The 19,630-nt window shown below is 40.3% G+C and overlaps 1 protein-coding gene across 4 annotated transcripts in view; it reads left to right on the top strand.

The window, feature by feature from the left end:
• Nucleotides 1-19,630, top strand: part of LOC116331066 (membrane-associated guanylate kinase, WW and PDZ domain-containing protein 1-like) — a 93,425-nt gene that overhangs the window by 12,037 nt on the left and 61,758 nt on the right. For all 4 annotated transcript variants that reach the window (XM_039604452.1, XM_039604451.1, XM_039604450.1 and 1 more), the window contains exon 2: nucleotides 17,694-17,810. In XM_039604452.1, the coding sequence (XP_039460386.1) occupies nucleotides 17,694-17,810 (117 nt within the window). The remainder of the gene's footprint in view (nucleotides 1-17,693; nucleotides 17,811-19,630) is intronic.

Raw genomic sequence — 19,630 nt, 5'->3', positions numbered from 1 at the left:
GTTCTGAAGCACTGTATTGTAAATTTAGACTCCTTGTCAAAGTGAGTTAATTGATGGAAGCACTTTTACCGAGCTGTCATTTTCAGCTAAACTTACTTTGAACATTAACTTGCGTAACTCACTCTGTGTCTCCTCCTTTGTTACACTGCCTTTATAAACCTGACCTGAAGCTGGCTTGAATCTTATTGAGTTTGCAGAAGAAAAATAATGTTGTACTCTTTTATGTTTACTTCTGTTCTCAATATAGAGCTTCTGTGTGAGGTTATATATGGTAGCTTAGTCCGTTTAATCAGTTGAACATCACTTCAAATGCCACAGTCTGACCAAAATATCCTCAGATAACTGTTTTAAAAATGAGGAGCAGACACGGAGGGGGGATATTTTTAAAACTCTCAGCAGGAGACATTATAAGATGATAAAAGCTAAATATCTGTTCCTGCTGTTCTTTTAAGATAAAACAGATCCATGACACCTTCTGGGACTGTTTGCATGCTTCTGCCTGTACAAGGGAGGGACTGACCTTGGGCTGCAGCTGTTCGTCACAAATTGGCAGCATCTGGCTGTGCTCAGGGGTGAGGTGTGCCCATGGGGGAGCTGGGCATACAGAGAGTAGAAATACTTTGTTCTGAGCTGGTTGCATAGAGGATAGGACTAATTAAAGCATAATCCATATAGCTTTCTAGATTAGAAAGATCTATTTCTGTCCTCCAATTGTACATTTAATACAGTGAACATTTAGTTCTTCAGTCCTGAAGTCATCAGTTCTGGTACATTTGCAGAATGGCAGATGAAAAAGAAGTTTGGTACATCTTTAAATTAAGGACAATATAATATAATATAATATCATATAATACTGCATGGTTTAATCCCAAAAGGCTGATTCTGTTCATCTGGACGTAGCGTTTTCAGTGGGCGAAACGTTTTGTCACTCATCCAAGTGACTTCTTCAGTCTCAGCTGACTGCAGGTTTCCCCAATCTTATAAACAGTACATTTGCATAATGACTGAAACTAGCACCACTGAATGAACAATGGGCTGGGAGGTCAGTTCCTTCATCATTAACATGGAAATTCTCATGACCATTGATCAAAGACCACTGATCAGTGGACATGAGTACCATTCACAGAGAGTTGGGGAATGGCTGCAATCACAGCATTGTAAGATGGTGAAAGATGTACCTTTAGGCCCCCTCCACGATTCAGAAATGGTCTTTCCCTTTTCACGTAAATGGCCTCCCTGACTCGCTGCTCAAACTTGCTGCTCCCTGTCCAGGATGTGTACATCCTCATCATTGAAAGACTGTCCACTGGCCTGTAGATGTATGGATTAATAAGTGTATAATACTGTGGCTCTCAGTAGTGTAAGGTGTAAGCAAAGGAGTTTCTATGCTGATTATTAAATCATAAGGTTTGCATGCATGACTAAATGAATACAGGGTTTCATGAAACATTACAGATGTTTTTTTGCAACCCTTTTAAAAAAAATAATCAAGTGTTTGTTGTACAGGTGGATTTAAAATGGATTTTTAAGTTACTTTTGTTTAAATCGAGCTTTGCCCTACCTTTAACAATTGTTTTAATACCATGTAACAGTTTTAGTGGAGAATAGCAAAGCTGAACTGAACACTTTATTTAATTCCTACGATAAAAATAGAAGCACTTGGCTGTGCCACAGTTATGATTTCGGTGATTAAAGCTCCTTCTCTGTCTGCAGTTATGACAAAAATGAAACCTGGACCTTCTCAGATAAAGCTGTCGCCTGACATTCAAACAGAAAATAACTTTGCTATCAAACTGAACTCAAACAGACTTTCTTAGGTAAGTTGAAGATGTCTGACACGTTAATATATACATTTCTTATTTTAATTTGACAAACTCAAGGGCTATGTCTCTAGCGTGACTTTGCGGCAGATGAAGTTTGCACAGCTGTCATGGTGAAATAAGAATACATATATAAAATGTAACAATTTACATAGAAGATTTCCACCAGATAAGTTGTTCAACTCTGAGGGTTCTTTCTTTAATTCCCTTTTAAGGCTTTTTCATGTTTTGATTTAATTGGGAACATAGTTTCATAAGATACATTAGCAAAGTTAATAGTTGTAACTTTTGTCTATAAAAAGAAACCTCAAAGTCTTTGGAGAAGCATGGAAAAGAGGAAAGAGTTGCACAATCAAAGATGCAACTGGAAACATTGCAAATGATGAAAGCAGCACTCAAAATGAAACACTGAACAAACTGGTCAGCAATAACCGCACAGTGCAATCACACGCGACACAAAATGACAACTTCATTACTTTAGAACAAAATAAACAATGAAGAGAAGACATTGTACAATAACTGCACCATACACTATTCTAAATAAGGAAAGATAAATATGAAATTGAACGTGTAAAAATATGAATAAAGAAATACCAGAATACCAGAAATAAATAAGCATTTAAAAAGGTTATGATGTCAACAAGGTTACAAAGCTGCCATGTTGTAGAAAAGGCTCAGTGTGGGATTTATTGGAGGCTTTTCTGTCTGATTTCTTCATATATAGACTGATGGATAAAAAGAAAAAAAAATCCTGGTGTGTAGGTCCAGGAAAGGCCTGGTGGACCACTGAGCTATTATTACATTGGTCTTTATTATCTGTCTTACATTTTTAAATGTCATTAACTGTCATTATGAGCTACTAGTTTCTTTTATTTATTTGTCTTTTTCATGTGCGTTGTAGCTTCTGACTGTCGTGCATGTTTTCAACAGGAAAAGCTGTTAAAAAGCCACAAGGTCTTAACTATGTTTGGCGACAATTAAAACACATCCTTCCTTGTATTATACCTTGAACACATCACTGACTTGAATATGCCTGAGTAAGCACTGGAAATGGTCCAGTCTTATTGTCATGGCCCTTCTTGTCTTAATAATGTAAAGTATGTGGGAAGGAAGGGATTACAAATTAGGTTTAAAACATTCATGTGACAATAGCCTTGACTACAATAAACCCACAATGGAAGAAATGACAAAAGACATCCAAGAATGTTCTTCACTATAATCTGAAAACATCTGAAAACCTATTTAAAAAACAGATTCCTTCATAAATACTGCTCCTACTTTTGGTTGATATTATAAGTGTTGATATGCAGTCACCCATTACCAGCAGCCTCATTAAAAGAGAGCTCAATAGCACAAGTACTTGACATATTACCGTACTTTCTGGACAATAGAGCGCACTTGTAAATAAGCCGCATCTGCTCTATTTTTAAAAAAAGATATACAAGCCGCACCCGGCTATAAGCCGCAGATATCTATGATGAAAAATTAGATATTTACTGCATGTACAGAACGATTTTGTACTGTAAATGTACACGTGTGTACTTGAACAGATTCTTTCCGAACAATGCCTTTTAACACGGCAGCAACTTTGCTGATTAAAACGGAACAGAACTAAGAGAAAATAACCGCTATTTATTTACCTTCATTTTTCCTGTATTTGAAACCACAAGTCACTTTAATCATCTTCGCTGAAACCCATGAAGTCCCACCTTTGAAATCTTCAATATTCATTTCATGGGCGATTGTTTTGGCTTTCAGTCGGATCTGTACAGTGGATACACCTCGGCCACCTGCTCTCTGTGTGTTCATTCCTCCAGGACATTTTCAAGTTCAGGCCACCTGCTTTTATGTCCTCTGAAAGCTTTTCTCGACTTTTGGCATTGCATGAGCTCTTCCCGCTGCCGCCTCAACGTTTCACCATAGACTCATTGACGTTAAGCTTATGCAGCAGCAGCGGTTTCCTCCTGGATAGCAAGATCGATGGCCTTCAACTTAAAACTTGCATCATACGAACTTCTTCTGTGGTTTCCATGATGAAGGGCGAGGATTTTTAAATAACTACCAGTTGGTAATTTGTTGTGCATGTTCTATCTGCTAAAGAAAGTAGCGTATTCTTCTTTGCATTGATTTTTCATCTATCTTGTTTTTTATTCTAATTCTGGTTAGATGTCTGTGAAGGTTCTCAGTCATCCAGGTCATCGTAGTCAAAGGAGTTTGCAAAGAAAAGCGTCTGGACTTCTTTAAGTTGCTTGAAGACGTTTCACCTCTCATCCGAGCTTCTTCAGTTCTAAGGTCAAATGGCCGAGAGTCCCAGATTTAAACCCAGTGGGAGTATCCCCCAAGGAGGGACAAAGGACCCCTGGTGATCCTCTAATCACATGCGCCAAGGTGTGAAAGCGGGTGTGGGACCTAATCAGCCAGGGTTTCAGGTGAGCCCATTGAAACCTGGCCCCACCTTGTCATGTGAATTCCTGAGGTCAGATGGCCCAGGATGTGAGTGGGCGTTAAAGGCGTCTGGGAGGGAACTCAAAACTGGATTATAGATGGCAGACAGTTGGTGTCGTAAACCACCGCCTCTGTTCAAAGATGGTCGCTCACAGTGGACATAGATGGCCTCTTTACTCCTCTTTCAAAGGAGGAGAGGACAGATGGTTTGAAAGAGGAGTAAAAGAGGCCATCTATGTCCACTGTGAGCGACCATCTTTGAACAGAGGCGGTGGTTTACGACACCAACTGTCTGCCATCTATAATCCAGTTTTGAGTTCCCTCCCCAGACGCCTTAACGCCCACTCACATCCTGGGCCATCTGACCTCAGGAATTCACATGACAAGGTGGGGCCAGGTTTCACAATGGGCTCACCCGAAACCCTGGCTGATTAGGTCCCACACCCGCTTTCACACCTTGGCGCATGTGATTAGAGGATCACCAGGGGTCCTTTGTCCCTCCTTGGGGATACTCCCACTGGGTTTAAATCTGGGACTCGGCCATTTGACCTTAGAACTGAAGAAGCTTCTCGGATGAGAGGTGAAACGTCTTCAAGCAACTTAAAGAAGTCCAGACGCTTTTTCTTTGCAAACTCCTTTGACAATTCTGGTTAGAGTGCCCCTAGTGGTGGAAGAAAAATCCACAGAATAGCCGCACCTTTGTATAAGCCTCATGGCTCAAAACCTAGGAAAAAAGTAGCGGCTTATGGTCCAGAAAATACGGTATATCACATCAAACACTGTGCCGTGTTAAAGTACTTAAAGCGTTCACAATTAAACTTAACAGAAGCGGAAGTGATTGGGAAGCAGTGCTAAATCTGTAGTGATCTCAACAGACTGATGTAATATGTGGTTATTTCATAATATCTAAATGAAAAACTTCTCATTTTATTGTGTTATTTTTAAAGACATTTTGACCCCCCCTTTCTTACTTTTAAGTCAACTTTAATCGTTTTCACATGTTGTTCAGATCTTGTTTTATTTAAAGTGAGTCCAAAACTGATTTGCTCTCTTATATGACTGAAAAAAGCAACGAATAGCTTGAAAAAATATAAGGTTTAAAAAGGATTTCCATTGCAGAAGACTTCTCATCCTTTAGGCTCACGGGTCCACATCACCACTCGCTTGGTACAGCAGCATAATGAACTCTGCAAACGCTGCCTCTTCGTTTCTTTAAAGGGCCTCTGATCCAGCCTTTTTTGTGCTGTCCAGCTGTGAAGGAGAATCTGTGATTTCTTATAGTCTGAAGGTCAGGGAATTGATGGTTTGATGGTCAGTGATGTATGAAGGACTGCAGTCTACCATTATACACAGACATATATTCACTTTTAGTCTGAAGCTGTTCAGCACCGATGGTTTACGTGCTGAGCACAAGGAGAAAACCTTGCTTGACGTGGGTTCTTGTGCTGCTTAAAATGTCTTTTTGATGGCATAGTGTGCATCATGTGGAAAATGTTCCAATTTTTTTGTCTTCATTATTTTGTCTCTTGTTTGTAAGAGTCTTTTTTATCTTTTTGGGTTGAAGTCTGTCCATTTTTGCATGTTTTCTACACAGCGCTTACAAAACGGGACAAGCTCTTCTGTTCTCTGGACCATCTGTTATATTGTCACCCATGGGGATGCTTAGATTTAACCAACCAATAAATCACGTTGCATCACCAAAAGCCAGAAGCGGTGCATGAGTTTGGGAGGCAGCATCCTACAACAGATCATCCGATTTTTTTCTGTTTACGCTCTGCTGCACCGTTTGATTGACTGATTGTCTCTTCGAGTTCTTTTCTCTAAACATGATGTTTTCATGCTATCTCGTCTGTCTTCCTGTTTGTTTTCTCATGTCTTCTTTTTAAGGAAAGAGAGCTTGTATTGTGTGTTGAGGATGATTCTCTTTGAATAGCCAGGACTGAAATGCACCTGTGAAGGTTTTCAGCATCATAATAACCACACTGGCTGCTCAGATCTAAGGACTTTAGATCTGACTAAGGCTTTAATCTTATCTCAGCTGCTGATCCCCAGCTATCAGTCAGATGTGTGTTATCTGTGCTCGTGTGTTCATCTGCTAGTGAAACATTCTTGCATTCTTGCGGTCTGCAAGAAGGTTTCTTGAACCCACTTTATAACCTGTAATTCCTGCTCACTTTCTGGTTGGGAGTACTTTTTTTCAGCATATTAGCTAAATCCTCTGACAAACTTGCACAGCTGGCATTTCTGAGATACCGCCACCTCTCAGCACAAAATCCTGGTAGCCATTGCATTACGAAGTGAGGAAATTCACATGACGGTGATAATTTAATGAATCTCCCTGTGGGGCCTCGTGTTTTTCAGCTATACAGAGCCCTGTGTATTTGATGGATAACCCCTAAGTTAGGAAGGCTATCTTTGTAAAAGTGGGGCTCCATATATGGTAAATTCATTATTACTTAGTTTAACATAGCAGAGAGTTTTTTGGATGTCCCGTCTCCTCTTCTCCCCTTCGAGCGAACTTCACTGGTTTGTTTGTGTGCTGGATCAACAGCACAAGCAGTCCCTTCAATTACAGCCCTCAAGGTACAAATTAGTGGTTATTACACTGGGTGGAGAAGCTTCCCATTTTCCACTCCTTCATCTAAATACATATAAACCATAATTCAAGCCTAATGTGGTAATTTCTTGTCTTGTGTTTTATTGTGTTTCGTCATATTAGCTGGCTGGTGATGATATGTTCATCCCTCTGGTGTGATGTGCTCCAGACTGCTGCAGCAGTCGACAGGCGGGGGAATTAAAAGAGGAGGTGGGACACGTATCTCTTCCCTCTCTCATTGCCTGTGGTCATTGGCTCCTGTGAAAGAGGGGACATTAATGACAGAGGGGCCCTTTGTGTGTGTCATGACCAGGCAGGCAATGATATTTAACAGAAGCAGCCAGTTAGAGCTGATGGCACGCTGGCATACCGACAACTGTAGCCTGATGCTCTCTATCAGCATCAGGGAGGATTCAACTAGCCCAAAGCATCTTTTTTTTTAACATATGTTGCCCATGGGAGGAAAACAGATACAATGGTGTATTAAAATAGTTGCTTTGTGTGCATTTTTTTTTTTTTTAGAAACGTGGCACAAAGAAGTGTTTTTCCTTCACATTACAAATGAACTCCAGGGATAAGAATAGAGATCCTGCCATCTGGAGTGTGTTGAGTTTGGTGTTCCAGTATTTGACAGGAAAATCTGTCCGTGTTTAGTCTGTGTTAAAATATTTTTGGCTGTTTATCTTGGATCGTGCCCACATCATTTAAGATCGACCCTTGTCTTCAACCTCAGGTTTCTAGACTTTCTTTTAGTTTTCATAGTTGAATAAACTTTTGATTCGCCTCCTCGTGCATTTTTTTTCTTTCTTCATCCTTTGTCCTGCTCAGCTAGTAACACAGAGCAAAGGGAAGAGTAGGCCTGGGTTCCTCTGGTTATATTTAGCAATGAACAGATGCAGCGCACTGGAGTGGAACATACCGCCTCTGCTCGCTTTGCTGTGTGCGCTTGTGTGTTTTTGCGTGTCTTTGATTGTGACTCTTCCTTCAAACCCATTCTCCTATCATGCTCTGCTGACTCTGACTCAGCAGCACAACGCAGGACAACTGGGTCAGGACTGGGTTCTGCATATTAAACTGTCTTGACAAGCTTATTGTCAACTATGTGCTGCTCACTTTTAAAAAAATGATTTTTTTATATAATACAAATATAAAATAATACTGAATAGAGGAGAAGTGTCAAACATTTAGCCCAGATGGGTCTGACTGGCTTCCTGAAATGCTCTAATCTAGCATTTAGAAATTACAGAGAAGGACAGCAAACATTTAGAAGGTATCAAGTTGTGAAAATGAATCATGTAAAGAGTGGTTGACTAAACTGTGATGACCTGCCATACCACACCAAAGTAAGGTGACCAAGTTATGCGACAGTGTTTCTTTGGTTTAGGAGAGTTGAGTTTGTTTGCAATGACCGTCCTGATTGATTGTTCTTGAATGAGAAAGGTTTTTTTTGTTTAATTTTGCAAAAAAAAGGAAAAGAAGTCATAAATACTTTCGGCATATTGGCATATGGCATATGGCATATTTTCGTGCTGGGTGCCCTTCTTGATGCAATCCCTGGGTGTCTCCTCCCAGAACTGAACAATGTGTAAATCGCTACACTGTGGAGGCACCAAGTCCCCTCTGAGACGCTTGACATTTTTTAATGTTTGTCATTTTTCATGTTTGACAAAATAATTGTCAGATTAATCAGTACAATGATTTCATTGCCATTCTGTTGTTAATGTAAGCCGCTCTGCCCCCCCCCTTTTTTTGCATTTACGAAATGTGTTATTCAAAAAATATGCAGCAAAACACAAACACAGTTTTTGCTTTTTGTTGTTAGCAAACTCAGTGTAACTTTTAACTTTTGTGCAGTCGTGACTCTTACTCTTAAATTGGCCAACAAAAAAATATATATGAAAACAGATATAAGGAAGGAAGAATGACTTTTCTCACTTTCACATTGTGTCACTGCCCAGATGGTGTTATTTCGACAGAAAATAACATTTGCTGAATATGATGCTGTCACTTGGGTTCCTATCTGGTTTCTCCATGGTCCCATTGAAAGCGGGCTTACAGTGAGAGTAACATAAAAGGAGTTCTGGGTGTGGCTGGTTATGGAGGTAATTATAGAAGGAGATGGCAGAGGACCAGTCCATAGCTGTATGGCAGACCTATCTGTGATTGTTGTTTTTTCCTCTCCACCCCTGGCACTCTGATTGCAGGGCTGCTAGTGGTGAACATGTGCAGATGACCCTAAATCCACTTCCTTTCTGTCTCTGTATGTGCATATGGCTGTAAGGGAGCGACAGAAATCGTGTGTATGCATTCAGTTCCCATAAGAACAAAAATGTTAGATCCATGTTTAATATCAGTACTATCAAGTCTACTGTATCAGCTGTCATTAACTGGCCAGGATAATGGATGTGTAATAGCTGGAGATTGCAGCTACTTTATCACACCGAGAGAGTCAAGTGAAGCACATCACTGAGAGCAGGAGTATTTGATTAGTTTTGTCTCTTGCATCCCACCCGATGTTAACCTCTCTCAGGCAGCCCCTCCTTGTATTACTGGATAATGTAGAGTTAAATGCTCTCATCTGTAACTGGAGAGTCTAATGTTGACTGACGGGATGTGCTGGGACCCACAGGAAGCTGCTGAAACAATGGAATTTACTGTTTAAGAACCAACATTTCCAGTTCCTTCTCTGTGGCTATTATTTGGAATCAGCAGAGGAAATACAATATTATTTGTCGCCTGGAGGAAATACCATTTCTTTGTTTAAGCTCAGGGTTATCAGCCTGAGATGGCTTGATGTTTCAAGCCATCCATTCAATGAAAGCAATTCAGCCCATGTGTGACTTTGTGCCACAGATAGAAGGACGCAGCCAGTGTGGAGCCTTCTCAGTTAAGCTGTGATCGAAAAAGCTATTGAGGCCTTTGTAGTTTTGCAGGACGTTTCTCTTTGTTCATCTCATCCTGATGTAGACGGTGTTATGATGGGGAACAGATCTAGATGAACTGTCTGCTAGCTTCTGTAAGTTACTGTTTAAACAGTTGGGTAGTACTATAGCTGACAGATGAGAAGGTTAGTACTACTCTGTGCTGTCACTGTTAACCTGCAGCAGCAGGCCATTAGCGCACCATTAGGACTGGAAACAGTTAGGCTGGCTTTGACTGAACACAACAGAAGTTTGTACTAGCAGTTCTGCAGCTCTCTGCGTTTTATACCAGCCTCCCTCTGTTTCCAATCACTATGCTCAGCAGCTCAGCCAGCCAACAGAGCCAGTCAACTATCAGCAAGAAAATTAACAGGAGTTAAAACTTTCTTTAAAAGACAACATATTAGGTAATTTTGAAAGAATGACTGATAGCACAGCTGGAATTTTTATACCCAAATATCTTGACACGGTCACCTTTGCCTAACACCCTCTGCTTGGAAGTAAACCTTTTCTTAAGCAATAATCCTTTTGTCATCACCACAGGTGCCGTTTTATAATAGGCAGAGGTAGGGATGGGTATCGTTTAGGTTTTATCCGATACCGGTGCCAAACCGGTACTTTTGAAAGCGGTGCCGGTGCTTAAACGGTGCTCAAACCGGTGCTTAATGGAGAACACAAACTTTGTCCAAAACCTCTCATGTTCAGCTGTTTTTGTAAAAAAGATAACAATGTTAGCCTTTTCTGCAGCTATAGGGCATATATGGTCTCACTCTTGGCTGGAAGCAGTGCTTAAACAATGGAAAAACACAAACTTTGTCCAAAAACTTCTCGTGTTTAACTGTTTTCCACTTTTTCTTTGGTCATTTTAGCCTTTTGGCCAGGGTGAAGGGAGTATCTGCCATCAAACAAAGAAGACAGCCGCATGTAACTACGACGGTGTTTGCTAGTTCACCTTACATGCATTAATGTAATAATGTGGTTAGCCTACTCAACGTTAATTACACACGAACAACATGAAGCTACTCACGCAGAGGAGAACGGCTGCTGCTGCCATCATCATCCTCATCATTTCTGCTACACTGACAGGGCTAGGGGCCAGGACTCTACTCTTCGGGTTTTTGGGGAATGTTGCTAACTCCGGGTCCGATAACAGGCAACCCACCCGCAGTAGATGTGCACGGTGTGAGGGCTCGCAGCAAGCTATCAAACACGGCCCATTTCTCGGCTTAAAAAAAAAAAACGCTATGCGTTGCCAGGTGTTTCATCGGATTCGAGGTGTTACCTCCTTTGACAGTATCACAGTATCAGCTTAAAGCACTTGTTGCAGGCTGCTGAGTTTGCATCTTTTGCTGTGAAGTACAGCCAGACTTTTGACCGTTTCGCCTTGGGCATTTTTAATCTGTAGCTCTGCTCTAAAAGAACGTACGTACCTGGCCCCGCCTACTATCCTCGGAAAATGATTGGCTAGAATTGGCTCAGGAAAAAAAAGCACCGAAATAAAGCACCGAAATGTGCGCTGCTTTTCGGTCTGGTTACTACCGTGTATGTCAGATGGCACCGGACACCGGTACCCATCCCTAGGCAGAGGTGTGTGTGCGTGTGTGTCCCTCTGCATGATTGACTGTCCTGCTCTACACATGAGGGCAACTTGCCTACCGTTTAACATCTAATCGGTGCCAGCTGCAACTTCCTCTGGAGAAGGGAGGTCTCTCCAGAGGCTTGCTGGTGTTACAGAGTTATCTTTGGGGATGTTTATGTTTGTTTTGAGTCTACTTTAATGTAAATAAAGTGGAAAACAAGTGTTTAAAGTTTCCATTATTACCATCTCATCATACAATACACACTTTTCTTAAGGTAATTACCACTTGCAGAGTATAAACTGTGCAGCATTCTCCCAGAGAGCAGCTGTAATTTAGGGATTCTTTCTGCTATGGCCAGCATGAAACTACGCCTGCTTGTGTGGTCTTTATCTTGGGATTAAACAGTTGTGTTGATTTTTTTTTTCCCGTTACACATGATTTATCAGACCTTGGTTGCAGACAGTTTTTATATGCTGTCCAACTTGTTTTTACTACTACAAACACCTTGGTGGCAGAGTTGGAAGCGAAACTAAGGTCATCTAAGTAAAAGCAGCAGTAGCAGTTTAGTATTTTTAAAGGATTTTTTTAATTACATTTTCCTATGAAATGTGGTAAAGCAAAGTTACAAGTGAAGTGAAAGCACTCTGGTCTAAAATCTCCACATCTTTTTGTTTTGTTTTGTTTTTTATTTTCTTATTAGAACCCACATAATTGAGATCCACCACTGGGGGGCAGCATCCTCTAATGACCACGCATGGCTCATGTCATTTGCCGGTTGGCTCTGTGTTGCCATGGTAACGGATCTGCGCGAATCAGGCTTGCAGGCTATGAGGATTGGAGACACAGAGGGCAGTGTTGAGCTTTAGGATGGCAGATGAATCCCAATCAGCAGCTGAGCAGAGCTTCACAGGCGCACAGCAAACACACTGATATGCTGGATATTTCCTAAAAACTGATGGCAAAAGCTGCTGACTACTTTTACATAAAAACCAATCACAAACACCTCCACAACACCGCTGGTGTTTGGATGTCTAAGCCTGTGGTTTGAATGGCATGTTTATTTCCACAGGCTTGATTGACAGGCAGTAGCAGTGACTCGTAGTGACGACAGCTGCTCTGTGGTACTATAGACTGCAGCTGCTTTGCACAGTCTTCTGCTGATGTTTTAGGCAGCCACGGCCATATGTTTGTGTGCTCTTGTCATCTGGCCAGCATGTTTTAATGCATGAGATTTTCTTTTCTTTTCATCCTCTTCAAATGTCTCTTCTAAAGACAAGCTCTTATGATAGCCTCTCCAATTAACATCACATGCCCACGACATGGATGCATTTTGTGTGTATTTATCTCTGCTTTCACAGTCACGTCAATAAATGTGAGAATGTGTAAATCTCTATCTCTTTAGATGTTTAAGTGCACATGCTGCGCCCCCCCAACCCCCAGCCTCCACCTCCATTTCCAAAATGAGACAGGGATGCATAACTAGATTTAAGGTTATGTAATGCTGACTGGAGGCATGGAGGATGTGTATAATCCACTCTTATTTGGGTTAAATCCATCTCTCTCCGGCGCTCTCTGTCAATCTGTAAAAGGACAGGGGCCTCACATATTCACACATCTCTCTTCTGCCTCATCAGACTTGAAAAGCACCAATCTCTGTCACACACAGTCTTTTACCAGCCAGCTTCACAAACATCTTAACTCCCAAGAACCATCTCTCAAAGCGCTAATGTCTCTGGTGTCTCAGATTTTTCCCTGATGGAGTGATTTGATTGTTATGAAAATCAAGAATATCTTCTTCAACTTCTTAAAGGATCCATCTTATCATTTAGACACAGACTCGCTGTCATTTTCACTGACAAAATGATATGGCATTTTTTGGGCTGCATGTGTTTGTGAAAGACATTTATACTTGCTATATCGCCCATGTTTACCAAAACTAAGGTCTGATATTCATTATTAAGGTTAGACAGGCATCATAATATGTAATTAATTTGATAATATGCCATGATAACTTTATATTACAGAAGATAAGGTCAGAAAATATTCATATTTTACATAATAAAACTATGAATATTGTAAATATGATCTTTGAGGAAAAGCATTTAACCATTGTCTTTTAACTAATTCATTGTCTCGCCTCAAATTCTTAACTATCCAAGCAGTTTTGTTGTAAGGATAGCATTGTTAGTCAGTCACTCATTAACTACTACAAAGTAGATATGTCCTTTGGTACAAACATTTATTTTTCCCAGAGGATGAAGGCACTATTTCTTGTGATCCTCTATTTTTTTCCTGTAGCAACTGCAACACATTCATGGATGGAGCCTGTGTCACTGCTCTGAGTGTGGCTTATTTATAGATTTAAAAAATGCACACCAGGCCTAGTAAAGAGTACAAGCATCACAGTTTTGCTACTGTTTATCAGCACTGCTGCCATCCTGGATCTGTGGAGAAATCAGGGTTGGAATGGTTTCTCCAACTTTCTGAGTGGGAAGTTCCATTTGAAAATTCCGAATTGCAACTCGAGATTTCTGACTTTCCACTTCTATAAGCCCTTGGTTTTTGTTTAGACTTCTTCTTTTACCAGAGCAGTTTTTACTTGCTTACGTATCTTCTTTTCTTAACCTGATTAAGAGACACCCATTCCTTATGGCCCATTCATACCCACCACATTGGATGCATTATGCACAAACACCAACACAACCAGCTCTGTACCAGTTACATCAGTACTGAGAGTGGGTACTTGCTGCAGTATTCTCCTGAACAATAGGTGTCACCACTCAGACAAAACCTCAATATCAGCACTATTACAGGAGGAGAAGAAACCAAACACAGATCCAAGGAAACTGCACATTTTTTTAATCACATAATTTTCTTCCAGAAAGTTCAATCTGCTGCAGGATCTCTCTCTGTATTATCTAGGAATCATTGAACTGGTACACAACCAGCCAAAACAACACCAAAGTGGACCTTGTGCAAGCGGATATGACAGATTAATCTGCAGAATTCAATGACTCTGTAGACTTTACACTATATATGTATTTGCTGCTACAGGTTAAAACATTTTTTTTTCACATTACATCACAGATATTAACATTTTTCCATGTTATAAGGTCTAACAGATTCAAATCAAAAATGTATATATTCAGTGCAGCAGTATGTGCCTTTTAAAAAAACTAAACAAAAAAAGAACAACAGCATTATAAAGACTGTGTTTGGAGAGACTAGTTGTGGATTAGCAGTAGCTGTATGAGAATGTCCAGTACATTCCCAGTAACAATACATGGCTCTTAGCGTACACAATACAGGGATCTCCATTCAGCTCATGGTGAATTGAACAATTCACCATGTCCATTGTTCAAACAATCTTTGGAACACTGCAGCACTGTCGTCGCTGAGATATTATCTCCACTTTTTACGCCACATCTGGTTGTTTTTGTTGCATTTTAAAGCTTTGCCTTTGTTTGTGTCACATGCTGCTGGAAAACCGCTTTAAATAGGTCAAGAAAAAAATGGTGCTTTAGTTAAAGTCCTTGAACATGGTAAGAAATTGAAAAAAAAAATCCTAGGCCCCATTTTCTTGTAACAAAAATATATGAGAAATTGTGACTAATATGTATCAAATCAAACCATGAATTTTCCATCTTTCTGGTTCTGAGAGGAGTGCTTATTTTGTTCAATATCTTTATAGAAATATTTTTTAATTTTACAGTTTAACTTGCAGAAGGCTGCATTTTCACCACCAAACCATTTGCTCATTTGCTTTGCACAACAGCATTTGTAATTAAAAATCCAGGTAGAATATAAATAAACAGCATATAAAGTGTATACACACAAACACGCACACACACATACACATGCCACAGTGGTAATCTGTGATCCACATGCCTATAATCCTCATAAATATTGAATATTTGATGACTTTCTCATTGATGGAGCATGACACCTAGGCGGCCCACCCTCTGCTAACTATAACACCCATGGGAGCTGGGGGTTGTTCCTGACAGCGGTCTTATCTCAGGGAAAGCATCTGAGCCAGCAAAACTGACAAGACAGTAAAGACGCCCGCTAATGTATGTGTAACATATCTTATTTTAGATGAAGCGCTGTTTGTACAAATCAAATCGCTACAGACATGAAAATAGCAAAGGATGCAGTGATTCAAAAAGATGTGTGCATGTGTTAAAGCGGCGTGTGTGAGTGTGTGTGTGTGTGTGTGTGCTTGCATGTCTGAGAGAGTATGCTGTTGTATCTGTTTTTCCTTTTACAATCTGACTTCTGCTTGCCTAGCAGGGACCGTAATGATGGTCGTCAGCACTGGCTGGTTGCTAGGTAACAATTACCTGACTGTGCTTTGCTTGCACTGAATTACACGGTGGGCTATGTGTGTGTGTGTATGTGTGTGTGTACAGAAACTGAAACATACAACAACGTAGAATCTTAGCCACTGTCTCCAGTTTTAGGGCAGAAAACACCCAGGAGCAGAATCACTGTAATATTATTAGCCCAGCACTGATTCTGAATCTTAGCTGTAAACTTAATCTCAACTTCTATTTTAATATTGTTTTCACAGAGCTTCAAATTTGTGTGTAAACAAACTGTTTTGTAACTGTAATCTCATTCTTCCTTCATGTTTGGTTTAGATGTGTTTTTTGTTACTCTATTATAAGAAGCTTAATTCTCTGCGCCTTGTATTATTGGTGTTACTTCAGTGGCGCTCAAGTGTTTATAGTTGTGTCCAAGGAGAGGGTGGCAGGTTGGATGCGACGAGGGGCAGATGATGATGTCACGTTACACGAAACCTCAGGATAGATGACTAGTACTCCTCTGCTTTAGAGCTTTTTTTTTTTTTTTTCCTTCCGATGATTCTGCTTTGTCTCTTATTTTCTAATGTTTTTCCTACTTCTGAATAGAATTTCTTCCAAAACTGGAAAACCTTCCTGCCTCCTTCCTGGCTTAGACTTCTCCACCCTGAAAAGCTTCTACTGAAACTAAAGGCTACGGCATTTCCAGGTCTTACCTGTTCTCTACCATTATGAAAACCATGTTCTTTTTTGAACTCAGACCATTAATAATTCCATTAACTTGAACAAGCTTTTATGTTTTAAATTTTGCTTAATCGTTGTCAAATGAAGGTTAAAAATATGTGCTGTATGACCTGCTCCTTGGAGGTGTACTAATTCAGGAAACAATCATACTGATCTTATTCATAGATTAGAGATACCCTACTGACACTGATCGCTTAGGTCAGCAGTAGTTTGTCACTTCATGGAGCAGCTGGACCCCAGTTGACAGAAGCTTTATTTTACATTTCAAGAGAATGTAGCTATGGTCTGCCATACTCATTCCTCTTTTCTCTCACATTACAAGAGCTAAAAAATTGGCCCTTTTTATTTCACTGTAGCATTAAATTCCATCCAAGTCCCATCAGTTGTAAAGTAAAGACTACCTACTCAGTAAGGACACTGATCCTGGTATCAGGAAGCACAGAGCAAGGAGAGACTCCTCTACTATGAACTGATCCCGACAGGAGGCCATGGCACCTCCCCCAAGAACTGCGTGCCAGCTCTCCCAGACATGGATGATATATTTGGAGATCATTAAATGGTCCTAAATGAGACCCTGGCGTGAGAGCGAGCTCTGACCATCTGGCCCCATTGTGAGTGCCGGAGCTCTGTTCAAACTCAGCCAGCAGCATCCTCACGCCTGATTGGATGGTTGATGAGTGTGTATGAATATTCCAACCAATCAGACAGCCTCATAAACAATTACCTAAACCTGCCTCAGTCTCTACCTTTCCCAAATAAACTGACCATCCCAGTACATACTGTGTGTGTTTCCCTGCTGTAGTCAAACTGTTCATAAGGCCCTAACTCTTTTTTTTACATTAGCCCCAGTATGCATCCCTAATTCTCTTTCGGTTTCATGAATGTGTTGACCATAGAACTCCTCGTGCATTATGAATGGGAACATCGTTATCTTGTAACATACTAACCTGATCAGAACAAAAATGTTTCATCATTAATTCATTAATATGATCACTCAGAACAAGTCTTTTACTGTTGGGTTATTGATTTGGGTCTTTCTTTTAATTTGTCATATTATCACATATTTACTGTATTCGTCAGTATGAATCAGATGTATATGTAACAAGTTATTGTTTATTTACTGTCTGAGAAAGGTCTGGTCCTCTGTCACTATTTGAACAATGGAAATGTCGTGGCCTTTCATGACATTACTTGAGGTTGAATGAAAGCATGTCAGCAGTGAAAGGATGTCCTTTTTTGAGGTTTATTTACTTGAGCTGTTTTTGTCTGGCCATGTTTTCCAGGTCACAAGCTCAACAAGGATCTGAAGCACTACCTGAGCTTGAGGTTTCAGAAGTCTTCCCCTGACCACGAACTGCAGAAAACAATCCGAGCCAACTTGTATCGTCATGCTGTGCCTTGTGAGTATTACTTTTTGTTGTTTGTTTGTTTTTTTAAACATCATTTCTTCATCATTGTTTTAATGACCAACTGTTTTATGGCTTGTTTTATGGCTTGTTTACCATTCAGTCTTTTTTAATTTAATCCTTTCCTTTCTTGATAAATTATCCTGTTAGTCTTTATGTCCCTGTCATCATTTAAAATTCGCACAAGCTTTGCTTCTAATCAGGGAAAAGGGAAACATGTATTTTTCAAACACACTCGCTGTCATTTTTCTTATTACTGCCCATTAAAGCCACTTGTGTAGATTCCTGTCCGATTATGTTGACCACGCCAGAGTAACATTTTTGCAGCTGTCTCACATCACTGCGAAAGATACAAAAAGCGTGGCTCAAGCCAAACACCCCGCGCTGTGCCAGACTCCACAGCTGGGCTCAGTTACGTCACAAACAGTTGGATGTGCGGCTGGGTGACACAGCCCAGCTTTACTCAGTTCATTTTCCTACTGTACTCATGTCACGTTTGTGTTTCCAAAGCATTTTGCTTGAATTATGTTGGCCACGAGGCTTGAGGCCTTAAGTGTTTCAGCAAAGCAGCACAGTAGATGTTTTCAGCTTGCGTGTGTCTGTTAATGTTTCCCCCTGAGAACTTTATCTGATTATGATATGTACAGACATTAATTAAACAGGCACAACAGAGATCAGCATTACCATGACCACTCGCTCCTGTTTCTCTGAAATGGGACTTGGTGTTGGTTTGCATGTGTTTGCATTGCAGTGCTTCCTAATAAAATGTGGCTTCTAGTCTAATGGATTTTTTTCTCTCCCTGGGTCACTCTCTTGTTCTTTGCCTTTTCGCTCTTTGCTCCCCATCTCTGGGTGTCTTTCTCTTACGCTCAGCCATGTGACTGGTAAATCCGGCTCTCTGAGCCTCACCCGGTGCCCTGCCTGGGATTATGATGTTCTGATATATTGAAAATAGATTCCTGTCCGATTATGTGATGAGTATGTTGGACTTTTGCAAAGTTCATTGCTAGGACAGTGTTGACACAAACATCAAAACGAAAACTAAACAACAAGAGATTTTCAAAATAAAGCTACTGTAAGGTGGTCTAAGAGAGACCCAAAGGTTTTGTTTCTATTTTTTTGACTTTTTACCCTAAGAAATTGTGGATGTAAATACTGTACCTTTTCAGAGTATTTAAAAATGTTAAAATATACAAATTTTGTTTGTGGTCATCTATAAAATCTTTAACATGACTAAAATACTGCTGTAACAGCTTCAGCATCTAAAGAAAGATAAGTTGCAGGATGGATATACAGTAGTCACTACGTCTGTGTCTCTAAAAGCCAGGCCCAAAAAGTCCTCTGCTTATTTTTTGGGAACCTTGACCAAGCAGGTTGGGATTCACTTCCTTTTTTGAGAGATAACTGTCAGCAGATTCAGTAAAACCTTTTAAGATCTCTTTAACTGCAAGAAATTAATCTTTGGGTCATTGCACACTGATTTTTATTTTTACAAGAGCGCTTTTATTAAGAGGCTGAACTTTTATCATGGCAGACTGATAAAATCCACAAGAGAGGAAATGTGCCAGTGCAACTGAATTGTCATCATGAAGGTTGGTTTAAGTCTCTAAGGTCAGTGAGGAGTGAGATGTAGGCAGGACTGTGCTTTGTATGCTCTCTCTCAAAGACCCTCAATGTTTTTAGAGCTCTTATACTGTGCTGTTTGTGCATGACTTGTGATACTGTGTTTAACTGATCAGTCATTGACCTTAAAGACTCTCCTAACAAATGTGTAGAGAACAAACCTCTACATAGCTAAACTTAGCTGTTAACAG

The sequence above is a fragment of the Oreochromis aureus genome, linkage group 20 (genome assembly GCF_013358895.1).
Source record: "Oreochromis aureus strain Israel breed Guangdong linkage group 20, ZZ_aureus, whole genome shotgun sequence".
NCBI classification, from domain to species: Eukaryota; Metazoa; Chordata; class Actinopteri; order Cichliformes; family Cichlidae; genus Oreochromis; species Oreochromis aureus.
Note: the sequence above shows the minus strand (reverse complement) of the source record. Positions and strands in the feature narration are given on the sequence as shown.